The following is a 25,221-nucleotide window of genomic DNA, read 5'->3' as shown; positions in this document are numbered from 1 at the left end:
GTATCGTTGCCGACTTCCTAATCGATAGGATTCTGTGCTGCGAATCAGATGAAGGAATGAAATCATAACAAACGACATGCGGAGTTCCACAAGGGTCTGTCCTAGGGCCACTCTTGTGGATTGTTATGTATAACGGAGTACTGACCCTAGACCTTCCTACTGGTGTGGCCTCCGTTGGTTTCGCGGACGATATTGGTGTGACGGTTGTTCCACGCCTTCTCGAAGAGATTAAATCCTGGTTAGAGAATGCTGGGCTGCAGCTCGCAGAGCATAAGACGGAAGTAATACTTATTACCATGCGGTGAAAGTGCACTTCCATGAAGATTAAAGTTGGAACGCAAACAATTCATTCCAGGCCTGCACTTAAGTACTTAGGTGTAATGATTGACCAGAGGTTAAATTTCGGATTGCATGTGGAGGGTGCAGCAACCAAGGCATATAACATCGGAGCGCTGGTTGCGAGAATGCTACCAAATATAGGTGGCCCAAGGCCGAACCGTCGACTCCTTATTTCAAGGGTGGTCAGTTCGATCCTACTGTATGCAGCCCCAGTATGGGCAGATGCACTGGAAAATATAATAAATAAGAAAAAGATTGGAGCTGCGTATCGCATAAGTGTACCCCGAACATGTTGCGCTTACAGAACAATTTCCAATGAAGCAGCTTGCGTGATAGCAGGAGTGGTCCCGATTGAGATTCTGGCGAAAGAAATACAAGGACTTTACGATCGAACGTACCACACCGGAGAATCTTCTGCCCGTCGACGACAGTTCGCACGAGCTCAAACTGTCGCGGAACGGCAAGAGAAGTGGGACGAGTCAGAAAAAGGCCGTTGGACTCACAAAATCATATGGGATATCCGGAAATGGATCGAGCGACCTCACAGCGAAGTAGGTTTCGACCTAACTCAATTCTTGAGCGGACACTGAGGCTATCGAGCATATCTGTATCGATTTGGGCGTGATGGTTCGCCATATTGCCCACAGTGTGCAAACATTCCAGAGAACGCAGAACACGTCTGTTTTCACTGCTCCAGATTCGAAACCCAAAGGGCTACATTAGAAGCTACAACGGGGGAGCACTTTACACCCGAAAATACCATGGAGCTTATGGTGAAAGCCAAGGGGATATGGACCGAAGTTGAAAAAGTGATTATCGCAAAGAAGCTTAAGCAGGAGGAAATCATCCGAAAGAATGAACGCGAGAGGAACACGAATATTGACATGAGCGCAGAATAAATTCTGATCCAGCTCCGCGACGTAATACCAAATGGGAGTCCCGCGGCGAGAGTGGAAGGAGAAGGAGGTGGTTTTAGTGGGTAAGAGTCCCACATAACCGTGTGGCAGGAGCCTGCGGTAGCTTTTGAAGCTTTCCATCTTCCATCGGGAAAAAAAAAACAAGTCGGGAAACCGGAAGCTAGACGCTTCAGGTATGAAAGGTTTTGTGTATTTCTTTTATAAAGAGAATTGGGTGTGCATTTGTCCTATTAGCATGTAGCACATAAAATATGCACATACAGGGTGCGGCAGCATAACTTCCTTTTTTCAAAACTCAATAAAAACTATTGTATGCATCGGAAAATATTTATTTATTTTTTATAATGTAGGTACATGTCCAAAGTTTTTATTTACATTGTTTTGAAGATCAAATCTGTTAGGTGACGTCCCCCATTCTCCATACATTGCGTAAACCGATTTCTGGCGTTTGTCATGACTCTTGTTAGCATAGCAGGTGTTATGTTGGCAATTTCTTCTTGGATGTTGGTCTTCAAATCTTGTAGGCTTCTTGGACGGTTCACATAAACACGGGATTTCAAAAAACCCCATAGAAAAAAATCACAAGGGGACAGATCGGGAGAGCGTGCCGGCCATTCCAAATCGCCTCTAATTGAGATAAGGCGCTCTGGAAAGTGTTCCCTTAAAACAGCCATCGATACTCTTGAAGTGTGTGCTGTTGCACTGTCTTGTTGGAACGAAGTGTCCCTCAAATCCAAATTTTCTAGCCGTGGGAAAAAAAAATTCTGTAGCATGTTTACATACCGGTCCGAATTCACTGTCACTGTAACCTCATTTTCCTCAAAAAACCAGGGACCAATAATTCCAGCTGAGGAAATTGCACACCACACTGTGACTTTGGGTGAATGCGAAGGCTTTTGATGCAATTCTCGAGGGTTGGTGTCAGCCCAGTAGCGCATGTTTTGTTTGTTAACCGACCCACACAAATGAAAATGGACTTCATCGCTAAAAAAAACAATAGCACCCTCGGGAACGACATCAAGAAGAAGCTCACACGCGTTCATCCGAGAATTGAAGTCACGTTCTGAAAGTTCCTGCACTATCGCCATCTTATAGGCATGAAAATGAAGATCATCACGAAGAATTCTTCTCACAGAACGATCGGATAGTCCAAGGGCAGATGCGTGTTTGCGCGCAGAATGCCGTGGCGATCGCAACATTGACGCTCTCACTGCTTCAATGTTCTCAGGTGATCTAACGGACCGAGGGACTCCAGTTCTTCCTTTTGTCGCACTTGTACTTTGTCTGAATGTAGTGACCCATGTAACAATTGATTTGTTGTCTGGGACGGGAGCCAACGGGGCTAAATTAAAGCAATTCCGAAATGCACGCTGTGTTGCAATAACCGAACATCCGCTTGAAAAGTAAACCTCAACGGCAAAGGCACGCTCCTCACTATTCCAACGCATGATGGCGACTGAACCGTGTCGGGACAAAACTTTACAGTATCCCTCTTGAACGAGACCACTAGCGCTCCGCTATGACATCACCTAACTGAGTGGCGCGCATTTTATTATAAAAAAGGAAGTTATGCTGCCGCACCCTGTATTATGTGAAAGTAGCCACTTTTAAGTGATATTGACATTCATAGTCTTGAATTTGCAGAGGAGCGACAGTTTTGACCTAGTGTAACTTTGTTAGTAATAGTGCGATTTTCACCAAATTTGGCAGGATCATGCTCTATACTGTAGCCTATATTGTGATTCTAGGGTGAACTTAAGGAGGGTTTTCCTGTCAATTACTAAAAATTATAGTAATATACTATTATTAACTTTATTTGAACAGGTATCGATATGGAGGGTATTTCGGAGCCTAGGCACCATATAGTGGCAGCCTCCTGATTTTTTCCAGATTTTTCGGTTTGGTAGTTCCTGAGAATGGGTTCGTTAAAAAAATGACCACTTTCAACCCCCCGCACTCCCCACCTTTTCAACAAAAGTCAAAACTAAGACCGGCTTCGAAAAGTACTAGCTGAGACCTTTAATTTGATACCCCACATGACTATATTTGACAAAAAAAAAAAATTTACACCTCAATTTTGCATGTATGGGGACCCCCCTTAAATTCATCGTAAAATGATGTAACTCACTATATGCGTGAGCGTTCACAGTTCCCATCTTGCTACCAAATTTGGTGTCAATCGCTATAACCGTCTCCGAGAAAAATGCGTATGACGGACAGACAGACAGGCAGACAGTAAACCGATTTTAATAAGGTTTTGCGTAAACACACAAAACCTTATTAAAATCGCCTGCCTTAAAAAGGCAGACAGACATTGAACCGATTTTAATAAGGTTTTGTTTTGCAAACTTTGCCCAATGACTTTGCCCATATATTCTACACTATGTCTAGATACAATTGATGCCAAAAAAAAATTCGATTCCGCGGATCCGACACACGGGATGACCCCCCTTAAATAAAATATAAATAAATTAAATGAACTCACAACTAGCTTTCTTTTAAGTTAAAAACCGACAAATCGAGAGCTTAAAATAAAATATTGAATTTTCTTTGAGCTATTCCTACAAATATACAAATATACTCGGGTACCCGGTCAGTAACTTAAGGATTAATAAGGGGATGATAGGGTTATCATACATACCTTGAACAAGGATCGACATAAAGACAAGCATCAATATCCTGATTGGTGATTGCATCGTTAGTCATAGCCTTTTTAATATATCGGTGAATATCATTTTCATGCAGACCCCTTCACGATTTTATTCCGCCTGGTTTCACTCTCGCAAAACAACACGCCGTAACGAATCCGGATATTCACAAACATGGACACAAGCATTCAATATGTCGTATCAACAGCAATAAAAATATTTCACCAGCAAAACTGTTACTCTACGATTTATCTTTTACCTCTTCTAATAAATTGCATCTATAAGTTCCTCCAGCAATTTTCACAAACTATAAACAATGTAACATTTCCGTAACTGATTGTCGTTTGAAACTATAACATTACAACGGCACATTCCCATATACTTTTCTCCGCAATTTTATAGGATTAGAAAACGTTTAGAACACTTAAAACCAGAGTGGTAAAGTTAGGGCTGACAAAATCTTGGAATATTATTCGCTTCCACACTTCGATGTTATGAGGACTGCCAATAGGTAATACACCATTATTTCAAATAAATAAAAAAAAATCTTAACATATGAAAATTACGGAAACCGTATCAAGTAAGAGATTACGTTTCCGCTTCCATGCACTTCCCGTCATACATACACGCGTTTCGAACATATATTTCGCGAAGAGAGCTGCATGCATTGTAGAGCGCTACAATTTATTGTGTTCCCATTTCGTAAATTCATAAGTATCGAAAAAAGCGTCTTGGGAAATACAGAGTCACTGAACGGATGGAAATCGTGAATAAGGAATAGTTTGTAGAATCTGTAAGGATATTTTCAATCTAGAAAATTGTGTCAATTTGTTCGCTTCTGATCACTTCACCCACGGCGTTTTCTGTGTTTAAATAAACCGCAACAATTCACGTTCGGAAATACACCTGTTCACACGTAGAGCCTGATATAAACTAAAGTAACGAGACCCTTTGGTTAGTTACCCGCTCTATTCACTCAACCATCTACCGAGTATCGAGCCTTACGTGAAACTCTATCCCACCTGCGCAAGCACCACGTTTCAACGTACTATTAACTTTCACGTAGCAACCTAGCGTGCCATGGTATCACCGCACACACTACACTTGTCTTGGGATCGCTTTCTTGTTGAAGAGATTCCCCAAACACCAGCCCCAAGTAACCGTGACCGGTGAAGTCATACTCAACTCTCTTAGTTTACTGTGGATGCATTCAACCGTGAAATGCAAAGCGAGCCTTAATGGTAAGGCTTTTACTCGAATTTAATGATTGTATGATAGAAGGCGAGGTACAAGGTGTTGGAATGGTTAACAATAAATCGTACGAAAAGGGAATGTGGAAGGAAAGGCGACGCGCAACGAATGAACTACGCTTCCTTAATGACTGTGAATAAATTCTTCTTTAATGACTGGACAGAAGCAAAAACTGAACTCAATTTCCATTAACCAACTGAACTCGGAAAAAAATTAATACATTTCTAAATTGGTCTAGCAAACAATTTATTACAATAATGTTCAGCAAGTTGCATATTTTCTTCATACAAGAAGAAATAGGAAAGGAATTCTACTCTTTTCAGCGGAAAAGAACTTTAGTTACGTTCACAAAGATATTTAAAAAAACCGAACACATCTACGTATATATTGCACACAAAGTCTTGAATGAAAAGAATTATCCCTTCATATCCACACTTTATTCTATGCATTGACTTATCTAAATTTCAAACGTTTCCGTTTCAATAAATTGAAACTTCCATACTGGATAAAATTGTCACTTACAAATGGAATGTAAAATGCACGGAAAATCTGATGTGAACGTTCGGCATTCAAAAACGGGAAACTCTTCATCATTGTCCATTCTTTGGTTTTAGCTGCATAATTCGGTTCCAATTCCGTATAGCGTCCTAAATCCAAATCAAGTAAGAAATGGCATTTCTGATAGTCGAAATACGTCCTCATATCCTCACGATTCATATCATTGAAATAGTCGTGAACAATGGCAGTGGCGTTCTCCTCGTCTGAATAATACGCAGGCAACATTCCATCAAATTCAGATTTCAAGAAGCGGATGCGGAAATTTCGTGATGGCAGAAAGAAACTGGTCGGGTAGCGGTACCAATCCTTGCCAATGCAGATATTATAGATTTGCTCATTTCGAAAGCTCGTCGACGATTTGAAGGTGTTCAACTCCATCAGAAGATCCATTGGTGCGTGATAGTTTCGATACAATGCAAAAATCCTGGACATACTCAATAGCGTTGTTGCGATCATGACGACAAATGCAACGAACATCGTGTGATCCAAATAATGCGAGCCATTTCTCATTCTCAAAACCAAGTCTTTCACACGAAAATATAGCTTTTGAATAATATCAGTCGTGATCGCACCACAAAGACTGATCAGCGGGTAAATCGGAAAAAGGAATCTCTCTTCCTTGTGTGGTTGAATGAAAAACACAGCCAGCCATATATAAAGCGGAGCCAGACTCAGATAGTGGGGGTAGTTCAACGTGCTCTTCGATTTTGCCGGAACAAAAAAGTAGTCAATGACGAGCATTACTGGTGTCATGAGGGCGAATAGCTGAAGATATTAACAAAAATTATTCATGAGCACAAAAAACAAAACAATTTTCATATATCTTACCCAAACAATATTGAAATTCAGGAACCCATTAATTAAATAATAGGACAACGGCGCCACTCCGTACAAATTCGGACCATGATCTGTGAACACATTGTACATTATAATATTAAGCGGTGCAATGGTAACCTTCCCGAAGAAAGACGAATCAATAACGACCATTGGAATAAGGATTGTCGCACCGGAAATCGCTGCCCAAATAACAAATGTCTTCAACATTTTTCGTCGAAAAAGCATATCCAGGGCAATTGGCACACCCAATAAGGCTGCAAATGGCCAGCCCAGGAGTGCTGATATTGCTATGAAGAATACAGCCAACGTATATTTCTGATGCCACCATGCTGCCATTGCGGCACCCGTGAAGTACATTGAAAACGAACTTGGCAACAGAGCCGTGCTGGAGATGAACATGCCAACACTAAATAACTGGAATATTAGCCAGAGACGACCGATATGTATACCAAATTCCCGAGATATTGCTCTAGAAAAAAAGGAAATAAGAACAAAATTTATATAAAACGATTATAAATTATTATTTTGCATTTGAAAAATACGTGCCCACACATTCAAGAACTAGTTAAGTAACATTAAAATTAAATGGGGAAATAGACGGCATCCGGTCTAAGCCTGACATAGTATGTAACTCCAAACACCACGCATTTGGGCCTAGGTCCACCAGTTCGATATTCCTAAAAGTTGCTGGGGTCCTGGCCTGCGCCATGGCTCCATCTTAAACAGGGTCTGCCTCGTCTTCTTTTTCTACCATAGATATTGCTCTTATAGACTTTCCGACCTAGATCATCCTCATCCATACGGATTAAGTAACCTACCCATCGCAACCTATTAAGCCGGACTTTATCCACAACCAGACGGTCGCGGTATTGCCCATAGATTTCATCGTTATGTAGGTTTTGGAATCGTCCATCCTCATGTAGGAGGCCAAAAGTTCTTCGGAGGATTCTTCTTTCAAACGAAAGAACCGAAGTCCTCGAGAAATACATGAGGGCTATCAAGATCATAGTCTTGTACAGTAAGAGCTTTGACCCTATGGTGAGACGTTTCGAGCGAAACAGTGTAAACTGAAATAGGCTCTGTTGGCAGCCAACAACCGTGCGCAGATGTCAGTTGTAGTCTCCTATCTTCATTGCTTTCGTTTGACCATTGCGATTCGATGTTTGTTGGTTGGTTGATTTTAGGTGTACGACGTTGCCTCCATCTATCTCGTCTTGCCTTCATTGATGTGCAGCTCAAGACATCGTGCCGCCTGCTCGATATGGATGAAGGTAGACTGTACATCTTGGGTTGTTCTTCCCATAATGTCGATATTGTCAGCATAGGCCAGTAGTTGGGTGGACTTAGAGAGGATGGTGCCTCTTACATTGACATCTGCATCACGAATCACTTTCTCCAGGGTCAGATTAAAACGAACGCATGATAGAGCATCCCCTTTTCTTAGGCCGTTGTTGATATTGAATGGTCTCGAGAGTGATCCTGTTGCTTTTATCTGGCCTCGCACATTGGTCAGGATTTCCCTAATCAGTCTTATTAATTTCGTCGGAATACCGAATTCTCTCATGGCCTTGTCCAGTTTTACCCTGTCCATGCTGTCATAGGCGGCCTTGAAGTCGATGAAAAAGTGGTGCAACTGTTGATCTGTTGCTGATTTGCCTGAGTGAAGCCTCTTCGGTATGGGCCTATTATGTTCTGAGCGTATGAGGCTAGCCGACCTAGTAAGATAGAGGAGAATATCTTATAGATGGTACTCAGCAACGTGATACCCCTATAATTGCTGCACTGTGTGATATCTCCCTTTTTATGTATGGGACAGCTAATGCCTCGTTGTCAGTCGTCAGGCATTGATTCGCTGTTCTACACCTTGCGCATAAGTTGAAGAATCGCTTGGTTTAATTGGTCGCTTTCATATTTAATCAATTCGGCCGTAATTTCATCGACTCCTGGCAACTAATGGATTGTTTCTTCTATACTTAGAGGTGGCAGCATTTGTCCGTGTTCTTCAGTTGGTGGGACCTCCAACTCCTCGATATTCTGGTTCTTGAGCAGTTCATTAAAATACTCAACCCATCACTCCAATATGCCCATTTTTTCGGAAATCAGATTTCCCTCTTTGTCTCGGCAGGATGAGCATCGAGGTGTATAAGGCCTACTGACTTGGTAAAACTTACTCGCCTGGTGCAGTTGCTCCCTGTACTTTTCGAGTTCACAGACCTGTTGGTTCCCTCAGGCTTCCTTTTTCCGTCTGTAAAGCCGCTTCTCCGCTCGCCGGAGTTCGTGATAAGTCTCTGTGCGTGCCCGCGTTCTTCAGCCCTATATTGGGACAGAGTGACGGCTAGCCGCTTGGCAGCTCTTTTTCTGCACAGGGAGCGCACGTTCCATGAGAAATGCGCAAACCGTTATTCCGTTTTCGTTGCCAGGTTCGTCGTTGTTTTGCCAATCCAATTGGAAGCTCCTTTTGTGGCTTCGTAACAAGTTGTTTTCCGTGTAGGGTAGTCAGCCTTAACCAACCCCCAACCTGGACAACCAGTTGGTACAATTTCTTCCGTTTTTAAACGCCTTTATCCTTCACCATCTTCAGCTTCGCGTTAACAAAGAGCTCCCAGCGGTCACCAGGTGGAGGTAGAGTTTGGTAGTAGAGCTGTTGGTATGGGTTCAGCAGACGCTTCCCTAGTTCTATGCTCCATCGTGGGTACCAATTTACGTTTCGCCCTGGGACCTATACTACCTTTTGGCCGAGACTTAGGATATGGGGAAAGATATAAATAAATTAATTATAGTCACTCAAGATCGAACCTTTGGAGCAAATGCAAGTGTTTATCAGTAGTTGTGAAAATTCTAGTTTATTTAATAACATTTTTATCTATTCTTTCTTTCCCTTTTCCTTGTGATCGTATTATCCATAATAAAAGACGATTTCGATTTAGATAGAGCTGGATGACCAGCGCCCATCGTAATTCCTATGGCGCCTGCAGTCCACCGCCGGGAGATCCGTGGTGAAATCGCTGCGGTTACAGCGCCTCCCGCCACACGTCCGCGCAATCGTAGCCGCTAACGACCAAGATGACCTTGAGAGGTGCCGAAGGCCATATCGAGCATTCAGAGCGACACTAGCTCGCAGCCCATTCCCGAGATCGATTCCTTGACAAAGCAGGTTGAAGAGCTGCGGTTGGAACTAAGCCGCATCAGCGCGCGATCTCGTCCGGGCAGGTCATCAAATTGTAGCACATGTGGCTCCTTACGGCAAGCGTTCGCTGGCGTTTGAATCCCAGGAGTTCGCCTAATTCAGAGAAAAGGGTGGACTCAAATTGCATTCCCTGGTCAATGATAATCACTGCAGGGACGCCAAAGCGAGGGATCCACTCTCGACAGAGAGGTACTGCCTCAGACCACCGCGTAAACCTGTCGATGATTGTAAGGCAATACCTGTAACCGTGCGAGTCTCGCATAGGTCCTACGATATCAAGGTGTATGGTGTGGAACCGCTTGGTAGTGCGAGGAAAAGACCCCACTTCTTTTCTTACATGCCTGGTGACCTTACAGTTTTGGCATGCGATGCACTCTCTGGCCCAGAAGTTGATGTCCTTATTCATGGAGGGCCAGAAGTATTTCTCGGTGACTAACCGATTTGACGTCCTGATAGCTGGATGCGCTACGTCGTGAACCGCGTGGAACACTTCCTTGCGAAAGGTGGCCGGAATGCATGGGCGGGGTCCCTTTTTCGAGTATTCGCAGCAGAGAGAGGGTTGAGCCGAAGATGGGCAACTCCCGAAATTTATATTTGGGGTTGGGTTTGAGGCTCTGAAGTTCTGCGTCATCTTCCTGCGCCTTGGCGATAGTCGAGAAGTCGAGTCAGGCGGGGATGTTAACCTCGGAGACACGTGACAAAGCGTCAGCAACTATGTTGTCCTTGCCGGACACGTGCTATATGTCGGACGTGAACTGGCTTATAAAGCTTAGATGTCGAAGCTGACGAGGGGACGCTTTGTCGGTCTTTTGTTTCAAAGCATATGTGAGAGGCTTCTGGTCCGTGAACACTGTGAACGGCCTGCCTTCAAGAGAGAAGCGGAACTACTTAATGCTCAAATACGCGGCGAGCAGTTCTCGATCGTAAGTGCTGTAGTTCCTTTGAGCGGGGTTTAATTGTCTGCAGAAGAAGCTCAACGGCTGCCAGACTTGATTCACCTTTTGATGAAGGGCAACACCTACTGCGATACTGCGATGTCAGAGGCATCAACAAAAACGGCTAGGAGTGCATCTTGTCGAGGAAATGCCAAGAGTGTAGCATCAGCCAGTTGGTATTTATCAAACGCGCGGACAGCAACCAAAACATCATCCAAATATACGAAACAGAAGTCAAGGTTTCGCAGGACCGACTGAATGAACCTTTGAAAGGTTTGCGCCGCATTGTACAACCCTAAAGTCAAGTCAAGTGTAACAATCAATGGTGCAGCGCCGCACCAATAAAAGAACTTCCTGGAGCAAAATATTGAGTTGTATTTATCTGCTGTCTGATTTTCGGCTACTTCACCATCGAATCGTGGTCCTGCTGATGTATCCTCCCACCAGACGAAAAACGACTAGATATTCAGGGTCCGTTAGGTCGTCGAAAAGCAGTCTTGGGAACACGTGTTGCCGATTTTGGGGTCACCAATTTAGTTATAACAACACTTTAATGTCAATTTAGTTATAACAACACTTTAACCTATTTTTTGTTATTTTATTTTATTCAATGTAGAATTCACAATTTTATTTTTCCTTTTTCTTACGTCTACGACTTCAATCTGACTTTTCACTAATTCAATTCAATAATTTTTTTTGCCTTTTTCATGGCCTGCTTCACCGCGGAGAACACCGATGGTGACCATTGTTAAATCGAATTAACAACATTCGAAATTTATTTGCCCGCTGCGCCACACGTTCATCTGAATGCGCCAATACCTCATAGCTCATCCATTCCAGAGGGATTCTTTGAGCCCCGTTTGGCTTTACATGGTTTACATGGCACCGAACCCCCTTTCATGGCTACTGAATGATGCTAGAGGGCAGGGAGGGTTTTTAAATAAAATGTGCGCTAAGTGCGAGCTGACACACTTGATGTACTTGGTTGACATCAAGCTGTATGCTGGTACTGATGACTACCTTAGAAGCCTTTTGCGAATAGTACGTTATATTCGGATGGAATTTGGATTAAACAAGTGCCAAATCCATCACGAAATTTTGACCGAGACAGACTTCTACAACTACCTAGGAATTTTGCAAGGAACCTATGCTCGAGTTGGTGATCTTAAGGATACCCTGCTGTCCGAATTCCTGCGACGTGTAAAACTGATACTGAAATCGCATCTCTCGGGGAGGAATAAAATAGGCGCACTGAATATATTCGCTATCCCTTCATTGACGTATGCCGTGGGCGAAGACCGATCTGGAAAACGCCCAACGGCGGAGATGGACTGCTATACCAAAATTCCGAATGCATCAACCAAACTCTGCCGTGGAGCGGATGAAACTGCCTTGTGACATCGGAGGCAGAGGCGTGTTTGACGTGGCGGCACAACATCATCGCCAAGTCGACTCACAACGTGTTTATTTTCACAGCAAAGAGTAGAGGAGTCCCTTGCATGCAGCTGTTTGTAAGGCAGCGTGTGGGCTGACTGCACAAATTGAAGAATCGATCGATGAATGAAAGTCGAAGGCAATGTACGATAAACGCGTGAATTGTCTTTGGCAGCCATTTGTCGATTTGCATTTGTCGAACAGATGGCTGTGCGCTGGGGAGCTCTTTGCTAAGACGGAGGGATTTATGTGTGCCATCAGGACGGCGTGGTCGCCACCCGAGCTTCTAAAAAGCTCATAATGAAATAACGCATGGCGAACGACCATTTGGACCATCTTATTTTTGGCTGCACTGTTATGGCACCGGTACAATACACGAACATAGATAATGCTGTATGTAAGTTGGTCCATTAGTGATGGGCTGATCACGAGAACATGTCCGGTTTGCCGATATGAGCCACAGCTGTTTTTATTGGGAGTAGGGTAGGTGAATGCGTTTACGCACAGAGTGTTGGACTCCCGCAACAGCACGCTGGCGGACTACCAGCTAAGCACCTCCCTGTCATCAGAGAACTAGCCTGGAACCGTTTGACACATTACTTCGGGCTAGCCCTCCCGCTCTCCCGGCTTTGAGAGCCTTCAAGTCAGGGAATTCCTTTCACCAACGGGAGGGGAGGGGATGAAGGGAGTTGTTGTTAGTTCAGGGAACCCCTTACCGTCCGATTCCTCCGCTGGTCGAGTTCAATCTTCTTCGTAATAAGAAGAGCCCGAACATAATGCGCAATACGATTCCAGCTGCCAGCGCTCTTCAGCATCTTTCTGACAATATTGTCTGGAGAAAGCTCCCCTGCGTCTGCATAAAGCTGCTGGCGGAGGCCGTCCCACCTCTCGCAAGAGAAAAAGATGTGTTCAGCGTTATCCGCCACTCCATTGCAGAACACACAATCAGGAGATCGCGCCTTCTCAATCCTGTGCAGGTAAGACTGAAAACCTCCATGCCCACTTAGAAATTGGGTAAGGAAGTAATCAATCTCACCGTGCGTTCTGTTCAACCATGGGTCTAATTTGTCGATGAACTGCGCAGTCCACTTGCCCCTTGGCTCATTTTGCCAAGAAAATTGCCACTCGCTAAGGGTGCGTTGACGTTCTTCACGAGCAACCACTTCTCTTAAATTTTCGCTCTTACGCGATAGATAGCTTTGCGCTCCTTGGCAAGGAGGGCAACGGGGATCACTCCCGCAATCACCATCACAGCCGGTTCAGAGACCGTGCGATAAGCAGACGCCATTCGGAAAGCTCCCCGCCTCTGCATTTGAGCGAGGCGTTTATGATGCACCTCCTTGTCAAGGGCATCAGCCCATACCTCCGCACCATAGAGAAGAACGGACTGCGTTGCTCCCATGAGGCGGCCCCCGACATTCGCCATTAGCCGACTCAAGGTGGCGACTCCTGCTGCAGCCCTGTCCGCTGCTGCTTTGATTTGCTCGAAGAAGCTCATCTTCGAGTCAAGCATTAAACCAAGGTATTAAATCGCTGGTTTTGACTCTATAGTCAACTCGCCGATCGATATGGGACGCAAGGTCGGGATTCTCCTTCTGGTCAGGATGATTACTTCGGTTTTTTCCAGCGCAAGGTTGAAACCATGAGCAGTCATCCATCCGCTTACCCGTCGCATCAATATGCCAAGTCTGGTTTGCACCTGTTCAACCAACGCAACCAGCATCCAGTGTAGATTTCCCTGTTCTAAACCCGAATTGCCTTGCGGATAAGTCCCCGGAAGCACGGATCGCTTCAGCGAGTCTACCCCTGATGAGCTTCTCGAGCACTTTTCCGGCCGTGTCAAGCATACACAACGGTCGGTATGCAGACGAGAGCTCCGGGTCTCCTTTACCCTTACTGATCAACGCGAGTCTGCCCACTTTCCAGCGACAAGGAAAAATGCCCTCCTTCAAGCACGCGTTGAATACTTCAGCAACAATTCTGGCCGTTGGCGGAACACCAGTTTGTAAACTTCCGCCGAGATGCCATCAGGACCTGGCGCCTTCCTATTTTTCGTAGTGAGAACAGCTTCTTCGATTTCTCTCATTGGGAAAGAGGCAATCCACGACGCTTTCCTCGCTATTTACATCAGCCCGTAAAGGGTGTCTGGGGAACAATGCCCGCACAATGCGGTCCATCTGGTCGGTACTCAGTATGCAGGGCTTCCGCAGAGCCCCGATTTTCCGAGTAACAAGCTTATAGCCAAGTCGCCACGGGTCCCCATTCACCTCATTAACAAGATTCTGCCAGCCGCGAGCTTTGCTTTTATTTATAGCGCTGCGAAGTCTCCTTTTTGCTGATCTATATTGTGCATTTATGACACATGCCTCCTCGTTGGCGTGCAAACGTTGTGCCAAACGGCGGAGCTTATGACACTCCTTCCGTAGGTCGGCAATTTCTCCCGTCCACCAGAACATAGAAGGCTTGTTGCGCCTGGGGCCCCTCCGGGGCATGGAAGCCTCACACCCCGGCGTTATCAGATTCATCACTGAATTTACGACGGTGTCAGCTGCGACACTACCACCCCCCGGAGTGCCCCCCAGCGCGGCCCTACCTCCTCGTTGGCGTGCAAACGTTGTGCCAAACGGCGGAGCTTATGACACCCCTTCCGTAGGTCGGTAATTTCTCCCGTCCACCAGTACATAGAAGGCTTGTCGCGCCTGGGGCCCCTCCGGAGCATGGAAGTCTCACACGCCGGCGTTATCAGATTCATCACTGAATTTACGACGGTGTCAGCTGCGACACTACCACCCCCGGAATGCCCGCCAGCGCGGCCCTACCTGCTCCAAGAGCTTCGACGAACTTTCCAATTTTCACCCTCGCGACATTCCACATGCAGGGGGAACGTCGTGTTGGTGCTCGCCGGCAATTAGCGTCAAACACTTCGAACGCAATGTACTGATGATCACTTGCCGAGAAGTCTTCTAGGACTCGCCACCCGTCCACCGATGATGCCAGAGATTCCGACGCAAAAGTGATGTCAGGAATGCTTCCTTCACAACCTGGGCGTCGAAACGTTAGGGCGGATCCGGTGTTTAAAACTACGAGTCCGGTTCTCACCGCGATTTCCAGAATCCGTTTCCTTCTGGAGTCTGACTGAGGCATGCCCCATTCAAGAGCCCTGACATTAAAATCGCCAACCAGGATTCGTCCCTCCGTTCTCGAAACGGCGACCTCCAGAGCATCAAGCCGGCGCCGAAAGTCCGGCATCGTCTCATTAGGCGTCAGGTAAACGCTAAAAAACGTTATCCCTAAACACCGGATCCAGACAAACCCTTCCCCCCGGCCTTCGGCAAGAACACGAAGTCAACGTTGTCCCGAACCCAGATGGCGGCGGTGCCCGATAAGTCGAGATACCATGAGGACGGGTCCTTGTTTCGGCATGCATTACGGCCGGCAAGTTCTAACTGCCACGTATCGCACAACAAGCCGGATGTGCTGTTAGTTGACAATACGGGTCGCTCCGCGTATGTTATTGATGTTGCCATCCCTCATAGTAGCAACATTGGACGAAAATACGTGGATAAGTTGAACTATGAGCCATTGGCTCGGGAAATCAAGGAAATTTGAGATCTCCAGCGGGTGGTTGTAGTTCCCACAATATTGTCAGCGATTGTCCCTGAATCCCTCACGGCTTCCCTTGATGTACTGGGACTCTCACACAGTCTGATTCAAACCAATCAGAAATATACCATTCTTCATGCGTTCTCGATATTGCGGGGAGTTCTTGACGGTTGTCTCCATTGACCTACTACCGGCCACTATCACCAGCGTCCCTTTATTATTTAAGTAGATAGGATCGTCCAATCCTAAATGCTTGGCATTTAGGCTAGTATTAGGTAAAATCCGCCGTCTGCCGAGATTGTGACAACTCGGATAAAAAAGTATAGTGGAATGTTCTTAATGAAATAATTTTACCATAAGGGTTTATGATCATAACCCCGGGGGAACTGTAGAGTGAATAATCGATCTTAGGCGAACTGTTTTCGCTTTTCCGATTGTAACATGCAACCGGCATTTTAAAACACAACTTACCTAAGATTACAAGGAGCAAACAAAAATTAAATATTCAAAAATAAAAAAAAACAGTCTCTACAATTGGGTTTGCGAACAAAATGTGGCTTCTTGCTAGGGAAAATCTTAGACTTACTTGTATAAATAGCACTCCACCACTGCACATCCTAGTCCAAGCATACATCTTACGAAGTAAAAAACCAACAGGGGGCTGGGTTCGAAGATTTTATTGTAAACCCAAGCCGGTACTGCGTGCACCATCAAATAAGTATACGAACGGAGTGCAAACTGGGGACTATATTCCCACGTCTGCAGCCCATGTCCATAGATCATGTAATGCAATGGCTCCCAATAGTTGAAAGTCTCATCACAGTCCGTGATATACGCCCAGATTGCACTGCAAAATCGAGCACTCAGGAATGCCTTGAATGCAGTGTCCACTCCTGGAACGATGGTATTTACCTGGGACGAGTTCAGTGGATATGAGCTTGTGCTGATGTCGATCCGGAAAGTAAAGTGGATGAAAAATTCAAGCATTATTCAGACATTTAAAAAATCAGAGCGTACCTGTTTTGAGACTTTTTCGATGCATTGTGCTCTTTTGAGGACTTTTTAGCTAATTTCTTAACCGATCCCGACGTACTATCGGACTTAATCGAATTTAATCGATGCCGCACACTTGGAGCCATTCCCCTAACAATTTGATGTTTGTCATCACTATTTTGACATCGGCAATGCAATCGAATTGGAGTCGGCGCGGGTGATGACAGCACAATTCACTGATATATCACAAACTGGAGTTGAATGTGTTAAAGACAAGAATTCATGAAAAACAGTGACTGAGTGAGGTACTTCAAAAATGGAGTCATCCAAGTTTTTACTTCAGGAAATTAAGTTTATATTGAATTAAACATCGATGTGCCGACTACTTCTACTCCAGTTATTTTGAAAACAATTTGTAATCATTTCTGTTTCCCTGGTTTTTACCAGGGGTAATGATAATTTCAATGTTTCAAAATTTAATCGGATGCCGCTGTAAACAAGTCTAATTCGCCGTACTCCTGACAACTCAGCCTTTGAAAAGTGTAAACAGGTGACATTGCTGGATGTCATCTCAGAAAGGCAAACGGGAGCGTAAACAATATTCGAGTCGTTTGTCCACCGTCGTTGTTTTATATTAACAAATCTCACAATGTCCAAAGATGAACCGAAACATGTTGACAAAGAACTGGACTTATCGAACGCTGGGCGAGGGGTTTGGTTAGTGAAAGTGCCCAAATATATGGCAAATAAATGGGAGAAAGCACAAGGGAACATGGAGGTTGGGAAGTTGCGAATTTGTAAATCGCACGGCCAAAAGGCGCAAGTTTCATTGACTCTTTCTGATGCTATTGTGAATCTCGATCCAAGTGAGAAGATACCCAAGGAGCACCGACTAGATGTGTCCGTAGTTACCAAGCAGACTCTTGGGGTCTTCTCACATGTGGTTCCAGGCAAAACAGACGAAGTAGTTCCCGAAAACGAAAAATTATTCATGGAAGGACGAATCGTTCAGAAGCTGGAATGCCGCCCTATAGCGGACAATTGCTATATGAAGCTTAAATTAGAATCAATAAAGAAGGCGTCAGTGCCGCAGAAGAGAGTTCAAGCTATTGACAAAATCGTGCAAAACTTCAAACCTGTCAAGGATCACAAACACAACGTGAGTAAAGTAGTCCTTTTTTTATGAAATTAGGAATCAGAAATGCCTTTTTTACCATCCTAATCCCCTAATACCGAAAACACCACTTATCTCCGTAGATTGAATACAAAGAACGCAAGAAGGCAGAAGGCAAAAAGGCTCGTGACGACAAGAACGCTGTTCTTGATATGCTCTTCAATGCATTCGAAAAACATCAATATTACAACATTAAGGATCTGGTGAAAATCACAAAGCAACCAATTGGGTACCTCAAGGAAATTTTGAAGGAAGTGTGTGATTATAACATGAAAAATCCGCACAAAAATATGTGGGAATTGAAGAAGGAGTACCGGCACTATAAAACAGACGACAAGAAGGACGAAAACGCAGCAGAAGGGTCGGATAGTGATAGTGACTAGAATATATATAACGAGCACAAGCATCCGATTGTGCGCTCTGTTTTACTGTGTATACTTTTTATTGTTAAACGGAATCTTCTATAAAGACTAGATACAAATAGAAAGTATTCGTTAAGAGGTAAGGAAGGTATTTCCATTGTTTGATCCAATATCACCGGAGGCAGTTAGAGCGCCGTGTTAGGTGCGCTTCCTCTAGATAGTTCGCTTGTATCCGCCTAAGCTAATGGTTCGTTCTGTCAATTGTCCTAGCATGTGCTCGGATCGGTCTATTGCGCCGTGGCCAAGTTTACGAACATCGTTATTCAGTTGTTTAGCTTTTTTAACGGTAAATGAGTGTGCCTTCTTGACAACAAAGTGAAGCCGGTACAGGCCTCGCGCCGCGAGTGCGGAATTCACTGGTGTATAGGACGCGGGACCAGCTTACACTATCGCCGCCTTTGGACTGGGCAGTTTCAACATCACCACACAACTCCCGCATTCGGCCGCCAAGACCGTTACGGCCAAAGAAATGATTAACAACAACTGCCCTGCCATAATCATCGACGACGACCAGAACTCCCTCCTGGGGACCAGCCTTAGGCTCGGAACGGTGAAGCAAATTCCTCTGTCAATTACATCCAAGGATTCCAGGACGAATTCAAACTTGGTTCAGGTAAGTCTTATCTTCAAGCGGTTCAAATCTCATTGGTGGCAGAGGGATTTTTTATCGTGACTGGATGTCGGATACCAGTCAACTCAGCTGCGAATGAGTACCTGAGTCAAATCAGGGTAACAAACTCGGGTAACCCCAATGGTGACCACATTGCCTCTAACAGTGTACTGTTACCATCTTGAATGAAGTGTTCTAACACACTTTAAGCCCTGATCCAACATGGGTTGTTGCGCCAACGATTATTATTACTATTATTAACCTACCGGCCGACAGGCTCAAGTCCGGCTCATTTGCCCCAATACCCATAAGAAACTCCTTGACCTAATCAGGATCACCAAACTAGAAGGTCATTCCTTCGCCGTGGAAGATGAGAGGAAGCCAACCCTTATCCCCAGAGGAATCTCCCCTCACGAATTCACTCCCGAAGACGTGGTTGGAAATTAAGGAGTTAAGATCAGATCACGCCGATCCGGGTACCAAGGCTTTCCACCTCGCGAACGACACCAACCTGAGCCTCGTCCGTGTGACCCTCAACTATGAGGCAGATGCAAAATAGTCACTCAACAAAATATCCTACTTCATCAGCGGTTTAGCTGGGAGAAACCCAGGAAAGAGACGTCATCGAATGTTTCAACAGCCAGTAATTTGGCCCCGTTTCCTCAAACTGGGGACCCCGGATGTGTCAAGTGCGCGGACCCACACGCCTCTAGGGACTGCCCCCTTTCGACTGTACACGACAACGCCCATAAGGAGTCGGCGGCGCCGCTCTCACGGACCCCGTCTTTCGCCGCAGTGGTCAGGGTCTTTATCGCCCAGGCCTCTATTCAACATGTCATTCTCCTCTCTGTGGAACACAATTTCAGACATCCACCACAACTATCTCCGTCTCCCCCCTGAAGACAAACCCAAAGCGTACTTACAATTTCTCTTGAAATTGCTAGACAACCAAAATGAAGGTGTTCATCTTCAACTCAACACTAATTCAGCATTAGCATCCGTAGGTTAGCGTTACATACTTAATTAATTACGCTTGGGCTTTTAAGTTAATTTATACATATATATTTTCTGTACAGCACATGTATTTCTTTTCTTTGCTCAATAAATAAATCTGAATCTGCGCTTTCCTTAGGTCATCTTTAAAAAGGCCCAACAATGATCAATCGAATTCGCCGCACTTTGCCGGTGAACAATTGGTCTATGAATAATTTTGTTCAACCCTGACTAGCTGTCACTGTGGAGTTCTCGACCAAGTCGGCCTGGTGTCTATAAATCCTGCACGTCCTGTTCACAGTCTATCAAAGTCACTAATCAAATGGCTTTCGGAGATTATCCAGCCGAGTACAATCCCAAGGTACACGGACCCTATGATCCAGCCCGTTATTACGGAAAACGTAAGTCCCTTCACCATCGAAAAACAAACCTTAGGTTATGTGTCTTTCTGACATTACATAATTTCTAATGTAAAAATCAAATTTCTTCTGCACTGATTTTGTAGCTGACACTCCATTCGGTCAAGTGAAACTTTCTGAACTGGGATCATGGTTTGGACGCCGCAATAAGAGCCCGCAGGCTATGACCGGAGCAATTAGCCGTGCATGGTGGCGCTGGCAACACAAGTACGTCCAGCCCAAACGAGCTGGAATCGCTCCATTTTTCCAGATTATCTTCGGATCAATGATTTTCTTCTATGCTATCAATTACGGAAAGTTGAAGCACCATAGGAACTACAAATACCACTAAATATATTCCATAGTCTGCTCGGAATGGGTGGAAGCATATAATCGTCGTCGCATCAGAGCAAGCGGAAAATGTTTAGTCTAAAAAGGAGTCGAATAAATAAACGATTGTTGTAAAGTTTGAGGTTTTTTTCTGAAATTTTCAACGTTTCTCTGTGGGGGAATTGTAAAAATGGCAACTGGGTGTCGGTTCGTTACGGGCTTTTGCTTATTCCTCTTAAGCTTAGATACCCTTTTTCACTGCAGACTCTTTCGATGAGAGTTTATAAGTTTCTTTTTGTGATGATTTTTGGAAGCTGTTTATATATTTCAAATTCCAATTGGAGTGCATTTCCGATTCATCATTATCAACGGCGCAACAACCGCTATCCGGTCTAGGCCTGCCTTAATAAGGAACTCCAGACATCCCGGTTTTGCACCGAGGTCCACCAATTCGATATCCCTAAAAGATGTCTGGCGTCCTGACCTACGCCATCGCTCCGTCTTAGCCAGGGTCAGCCTCGTCTTCTTTTTCTACCATAGATATTGCCCTTATAGACTTTCCGGGCTGGATCATCCTCATCCATACGGATTAAGTGACTCGCCCACCGTAACCTATTGAGCCGGATTTTATCCACAACCAGACGGTCATGGAATCGCTCAAAGATTTCGTCGTTATGTAGGTTACGGAATCGTCCATCCTCATGTAGGAGGCCAAAAATTCTTCGGAGGATTCTTCTCTCGAACGCGGCTAAGAGTTCGCAATTCTTCTTGCTAAGAACCCAAGTCTCCGAGGAATACATGAGGACTGGCAAGATCATTGCCTTATACAGTAGGGCTTTGACCCTCTAGTGAGACGTTTCGAGCGGAACAGATGGCTGCCAACAACCGTGCGCGGATTTCATCGTCGTAGCTGAAATTATCAATGGTTTCGAGTTGTAGTCTCCTACCTTCATTCTTCCTGCGTGATCAGTGCGGTTTGATGTTGTGGGTTTGTTGGTTTTTGGTCCTGACATTGCCCCCATATATTTTGTCTCGCTTTCATTGATGTGCAGCCCAAGATCTCGCGTCGCCTGCTCGATCTGATACCTCTTTAATTGCTGCACTGTGTAGTATCTCTGTTTGTATAAGGTTTCATCCTGCTGACTTGTTGGTAAAACTTGCGCGCCTGGTGCGGTTGCTCCCTGTACTTTTCTAGTTCACAGACCTGTTGGTTCTCCCAGACTTGCTTTTTCCGTCTATGAAGTCACATTCTTCCGTTCCGGTGCTAGCTTATATTCATCGTCAAACCAGCCTTTCCAACTCTTTTTGCGGCTGGGGCCAAGTATGTTTGTAGCCGTATTTATGATAACGTTCTTCAGGTGATTGGAAAGATCATTTGTTGATGCTTCATCTCCAGGATCTCTGTTGACTGCGGTTATTCGGGCATCCTGTTCCTTCTTATAGGTGTTACGGAGGGCTGTGTTGTGGATGGCATCAGTGTTAACTGCCATCTGATTGTCAGAGGGGATTCTAGTTGGTGTTGTTATTCGAGCTCGGAACACCATGCCAACGAGATAGTGATCCGAGTCTATATTGGCCCCCCTGTATGTTCTGACATTCATCAAGGCTGAAAGGTGGCGGCGTTCGATCCACACGTGTTCAATTTGGTTGAAAGTGGTGCGGTCTGGAGAGGCCCATGTATGTTTGTGGTCCGCTTTCTGCGCAAAGCAGGTACTTCCAACAACCATTTCGTGTAACACTGCTAATTGAATGATCCGCAGTCCGTTATCATTTGTATTTTCGTGTAAGCTATGGGAGCCAACGTATCGCCTAAATACGGGCTTCCCTACCTGGCTGTTAAAATCCCCAAGTATGATTTTGATATCATCTCTGGGACAGGCTTCGAGGGTCCGCTCAACTGCCTCGAAGATATCCTTCTCCGACTCTGCAGTCTCCTCTGTAGGGACGTGAACATTAATGAGACCTATATTTCTAAACTTGCACCGCAAGTGCAGAGTGCATAGCCGTTCTCTTATGTTTTCAAAGCCGATAACAGCAGATTTCATTTTTTGGCTGACTAAAAAACCTACTCCGAGCACATGATTTACTAGATGGCCACTATAATATATGGTGTAGCGACTCTTCTCCAGGAAACCGGTCCCTGTCCAACGCATCTTCTGTAACGCTGTTATATCAGTCCTATATTGGGACAGGGCATCGGCTAGCTGCTCAACAGCTTCATCTCTGTACAGGGAGCGCACGTTCCATGAGAAAATGGGCAAATCGTTATTCCTTTGTCGTTGAGGAGCTCGTCCTTGTGTAATCCGTCCAGTCCGAGGCTGCTGTTGGGGCTTCTTAGCAAGTAGTTTTCTGTGTAGGGTTGTCAGCCCTACCCAACTCCCAACCTGGAGGTTGGTACAATTTTTCCCGTTTTTAGGCGCGGGAGACTTGCCTTAATCCTTCCCCGTCTGCAGCTTTTCGTTAAGAAAGAGCTCCCAGCGGTCACCACGTACAGGTGAGGTTTGGTAGTAGAGCTGTTGGTATTAGTTCAGCAGGCGTTTCCCAGGTTTTATGCTTCATCAGTCCAAGGATCGCTTTCGAAAAGTATTAATCGAGCCCTTTAATTGCGTTTGATAAAGGACACACATATCATATGCTCTCACCAGCCGTTTAGCCGTTTCCGAGTAAATTGAGTGTAACAGACAGACAGATAGGCACTGAATCAATGTTAATAAGGTTTTGTTTCAGACAAAACCTTAAAAAGGCAATTAAACGTGACTAAAATACAGTCTTGAAGAAGTACTCTTTAATTCTTTCATTTATCATTTTTGAACAAAGATTTTTCTTATAAAATTTATAACAAACCTAGAATGGATGTTCACACTGAGCTCTCGCCATCAAAGCCACTTTTTGAGCGCGCTGAACAACATCCGAGCACCGTCGCTTTCGTATCAAACGACAATCTTGAAAATATCCTTCATTGCGTGGAAAACCATGGGTGAAGTCATGAAATGTTATTAAACCCAGTCCCCATATTCGACCGCCTCGAAATTCACCTTCAAATTTCATGCCATCTGCTCGCCAAAATATTCCATGTCCGTGGAACCAACCTTGCATAAATTCACCTTCGTATCTAACATTTTGAAATGTAACAATCAACTGCTGATGCCAGGTTCAAATTTTCAGCAACCTACTTTGCTCCGTCTGGAAACCACATGCATCCTAATCCTGAACACACTCCACCCACAAAGGCTCCATCATATCGTGTGCCATCTGGAAGGAGAAGATGGCCAAGTCCGTGTTTTTGCCCTTTTTGATTCCAATCGCCAATGTATCTGGTTCCATCATCATATTTGTAACCGCCACATTTTACAGCTCCTGGTGCTGTAATTGGTAATTAATAAGAATTACTTCTCTTGAAAATTGAAATTTTCAGGACGTTCTTACCGCTTGTTTCCATGATGATATTCTCCGTAACTACGATTTGTGTGAATTGTACAATTGCTTTGCGCCTAATTGCAACTTCTAGTGTTTCGTCTTAATCTCATTAGTGAATCTATGACGAGTACAATAATTGCAGGAAATCAATAGTGAAATTGAGGAGACATTCCACGATAGCGAGAAGTTCTCGTCTCACAGGCTTCAGACACTCCCCCAAATTATAGATGATTAAACTTCCGGCAGTGTTTCATCATGCTCGAGTGGGCGCTGTATTCCTTGGGACATTTTTTACACTTGTAGGGCTTGCGACCGGTGTGACTGTTCATGTGACTGCTCACGTCTGTGGATCGTTTGAATGATGCCCCACAGACTTCACAAACGTAGTTCCTTTGCTCGGAATGCACTTTTCCGTGGCGCAATAGGTCACTTGATTTCCTGAATCCGGCTAGACAAACTTTGCAGACGAAGGGTTTATCGTTTGTGTGACGACGCATGTGTATTTTAACATGACTTCTGCGAGTAAAACGCTGATCACAGAGAGAACAGGTGAACTTCTTGCCATGCTCGTGAACTTTGCAATGCTGGGCCAAGGAAGCTTTATGGGCAAAAACACTGCAACATTCGCTACATTGGTAGACGGCCTTTGATGGCGAGTTCGACCGGGCGGATATTGGTAATAATTCATCGAATAATGAGGAACCTTGGTCTAAGGTAATGGCCCTTGGAGGATTTAACTGCTCACTCTTAGAACGCTGATCTTTACTTACTATTTGATGGGGAACATCCTGCGAAGGATTTACCAATAGAGCACTTAATGTGCACTGGGAAGCAGCACATTTTTGTTTAAATCGATAAAGAAGAATGAGATTTGAAGCGCATTCACTACAAATCTGTTTTGGTAAAGTGTCGTCCTCCTTTATTTGGAGACCGACTAACATTGTCACTATATCGGAATATTTATTTGGTGAGATTCCTTTGTCGAAGAGTGAAATCGATATCACAGTGCAATCTGATAGACAAAGCCTGCAGGCTTTGCCTAATCTCTCTAACTCCTCGTTCACATTAACACGCTGAAAATGCTTTGCAAAATCAGTCATAATTAACAAAAACTATTAGCTATGAACCACTTCACGACACAAGGTCCTTCCAAATGTTGATACCGCAAGCCGATA

General features: G+C 44.7%; 6 protein-coding genes across 6 annotated transcripts in view; 2 read left to right on the top strand and 4 right to left on the bottom strand.

The window, feature by feature from the left end:
• LOC119660400 (protocadherin alpha-6) overlaps positions 1-4,926 on the bottom strand; it is a 38,439-nt gene extending 33,513 nt beyond the window's left edge. Inside the window, exon 1 of the mRNA XM_038068935.1 lies at positions 3,898-4,926. Within this exon, the coding sequence (XP_037924863.1) occupies positions 3,898-3,952 (55 nt within the window). The 5' untranslated portion in view covers positions 3,953-4,926. The remainder of the gene's footprint in view (positions 1-3,897) is intronic.
• A 458-nt stretch (positions 4,927-5,384) lies between these two features.
• LOC119659169 (alpha-1,2-mannosyltransferase ALG9) lies at positions 5,385-17,009 on the bottom strand. The gene is made up of 4 exons (XM_038067122.1): positions 16,727-17,009; positions 16,296-16,652; positions 6,542-7,019; positions 5,385-6,478 (listed from the first exon to the last, which is right to left on the bottom strand). The coding sequence occupies exons 1-4, from the start codon at positions 16,846-16,848 to the stop codon at positions 5,609-5,611; spliced, it is 1,827 nt and encodes a 608-aa protein (XP_037923050.1). The 5' UTR covers positions 16,849-17,009; the 3' UTR covers positions 5,385-5,608.
• Positions 17,010-17,139: 130 nt separating this feature from the next.
• LOC119659170 (general transcription factor IIF subunit 2) lies at positions 17,140-18,381 on the top strand. Its single transcript, XM_038067123.1, has 2 exons — positions 17,140-17,861; positions 17,960-18,381. The coding sequence occupies exons 1-2, from the start codon at positions 17,352-17,354 to the stop codon at positions 18,257-18,259; spliced, it is 810 nt and encodes a 269-aa protein (XP_037923051.1). The 5' UTR covers positions 17,140-17,351; the 3' UTR covers positions 18,260-18,381.
• Positions 18,382-20,120: 1,739 nt separating this feature from the next.
• On the top strand, positions 20,121-20,768 carry LOC119659276 (putative ATP synthase subunit f, mitochondrial). The gene is made up of 2 exons (XM_038067284.1): positions 20,121-20,302; positions 20,407-20,768. Exons 1-2 carry the CDS (start codon positions 20,224-20,226, stop codon positions 20,649-20,651), a joined length of 324 nt encoding a protein of 107 aa, XP_037923212.1. The 5' UTR covers positions 20,121-20,223; the 3' UTR covers positions 20,652-20,768.
• Positions 20,769-23,399: 2,631 nt separating this feature from the next.
• LOC119659913 (MORN repeat-containing protein 4 homolog) lies at positions 23,400-24,213 on the bottom strand. The gene is made up of 3 exons (XM_038068238.1): positions 24,056-24,213; positions 23,803-23,992; positions 23,400-23,741 (listed from the first exon to the last, which is right to left on the bottom strand). The coding sequence occupies exons 1-3, from the start codon at positions 24,066-24,068 to the stop codon at positions 23,474-23,476; spliced, it is 471 nt and encodes a 156-aa protein (XP_037924166.1). The 5' UTR covers positions 24,069-24,213; the 3' UTR covers positions 23,400-23,473.
• Positions 24,214-24,241: 28 nt separating this feature from the next.
• Positions 24,242-25,213, bottom strand: LOC119659912 (zinc finger protein 132-like). The gene has a single exon (XM_038068237.1). It carries the CDS (start codon positions 25,144-25,146, stop codon positions 24,268-24,270), a length of 879 nt encoding a protein of 292 aa, XP_037924165.1. The 5' UTR covers positions 25,147-25,213; the 3' UTR covers positions 24,242-24,267.
• Between the last annotated feature and the right edge of the window lie 8 nt (positions 25,214-25,221).

The sequence above is a fragment of the Hermetia illucens genome, chromosome 6 (genome assembly GCF_905115235.1).
Source record: "Hermetia illucens chromosome 6, iHerIll2.2.curated.20191125, whole genome shotgun sequence".
In the NCBI taxonomy this organism is placed as follows: domain Eukaryota; kingdom Metazoa; phylum Arthropoda; class Insecta; order Diptera; family Stratiomyidae; genus Hermetia; species Hermetia illucens.
Note: the sequence above shows the minus strand (reverse complement) of the source record. Positions and strands in the feature narration are given on the sequence as shown.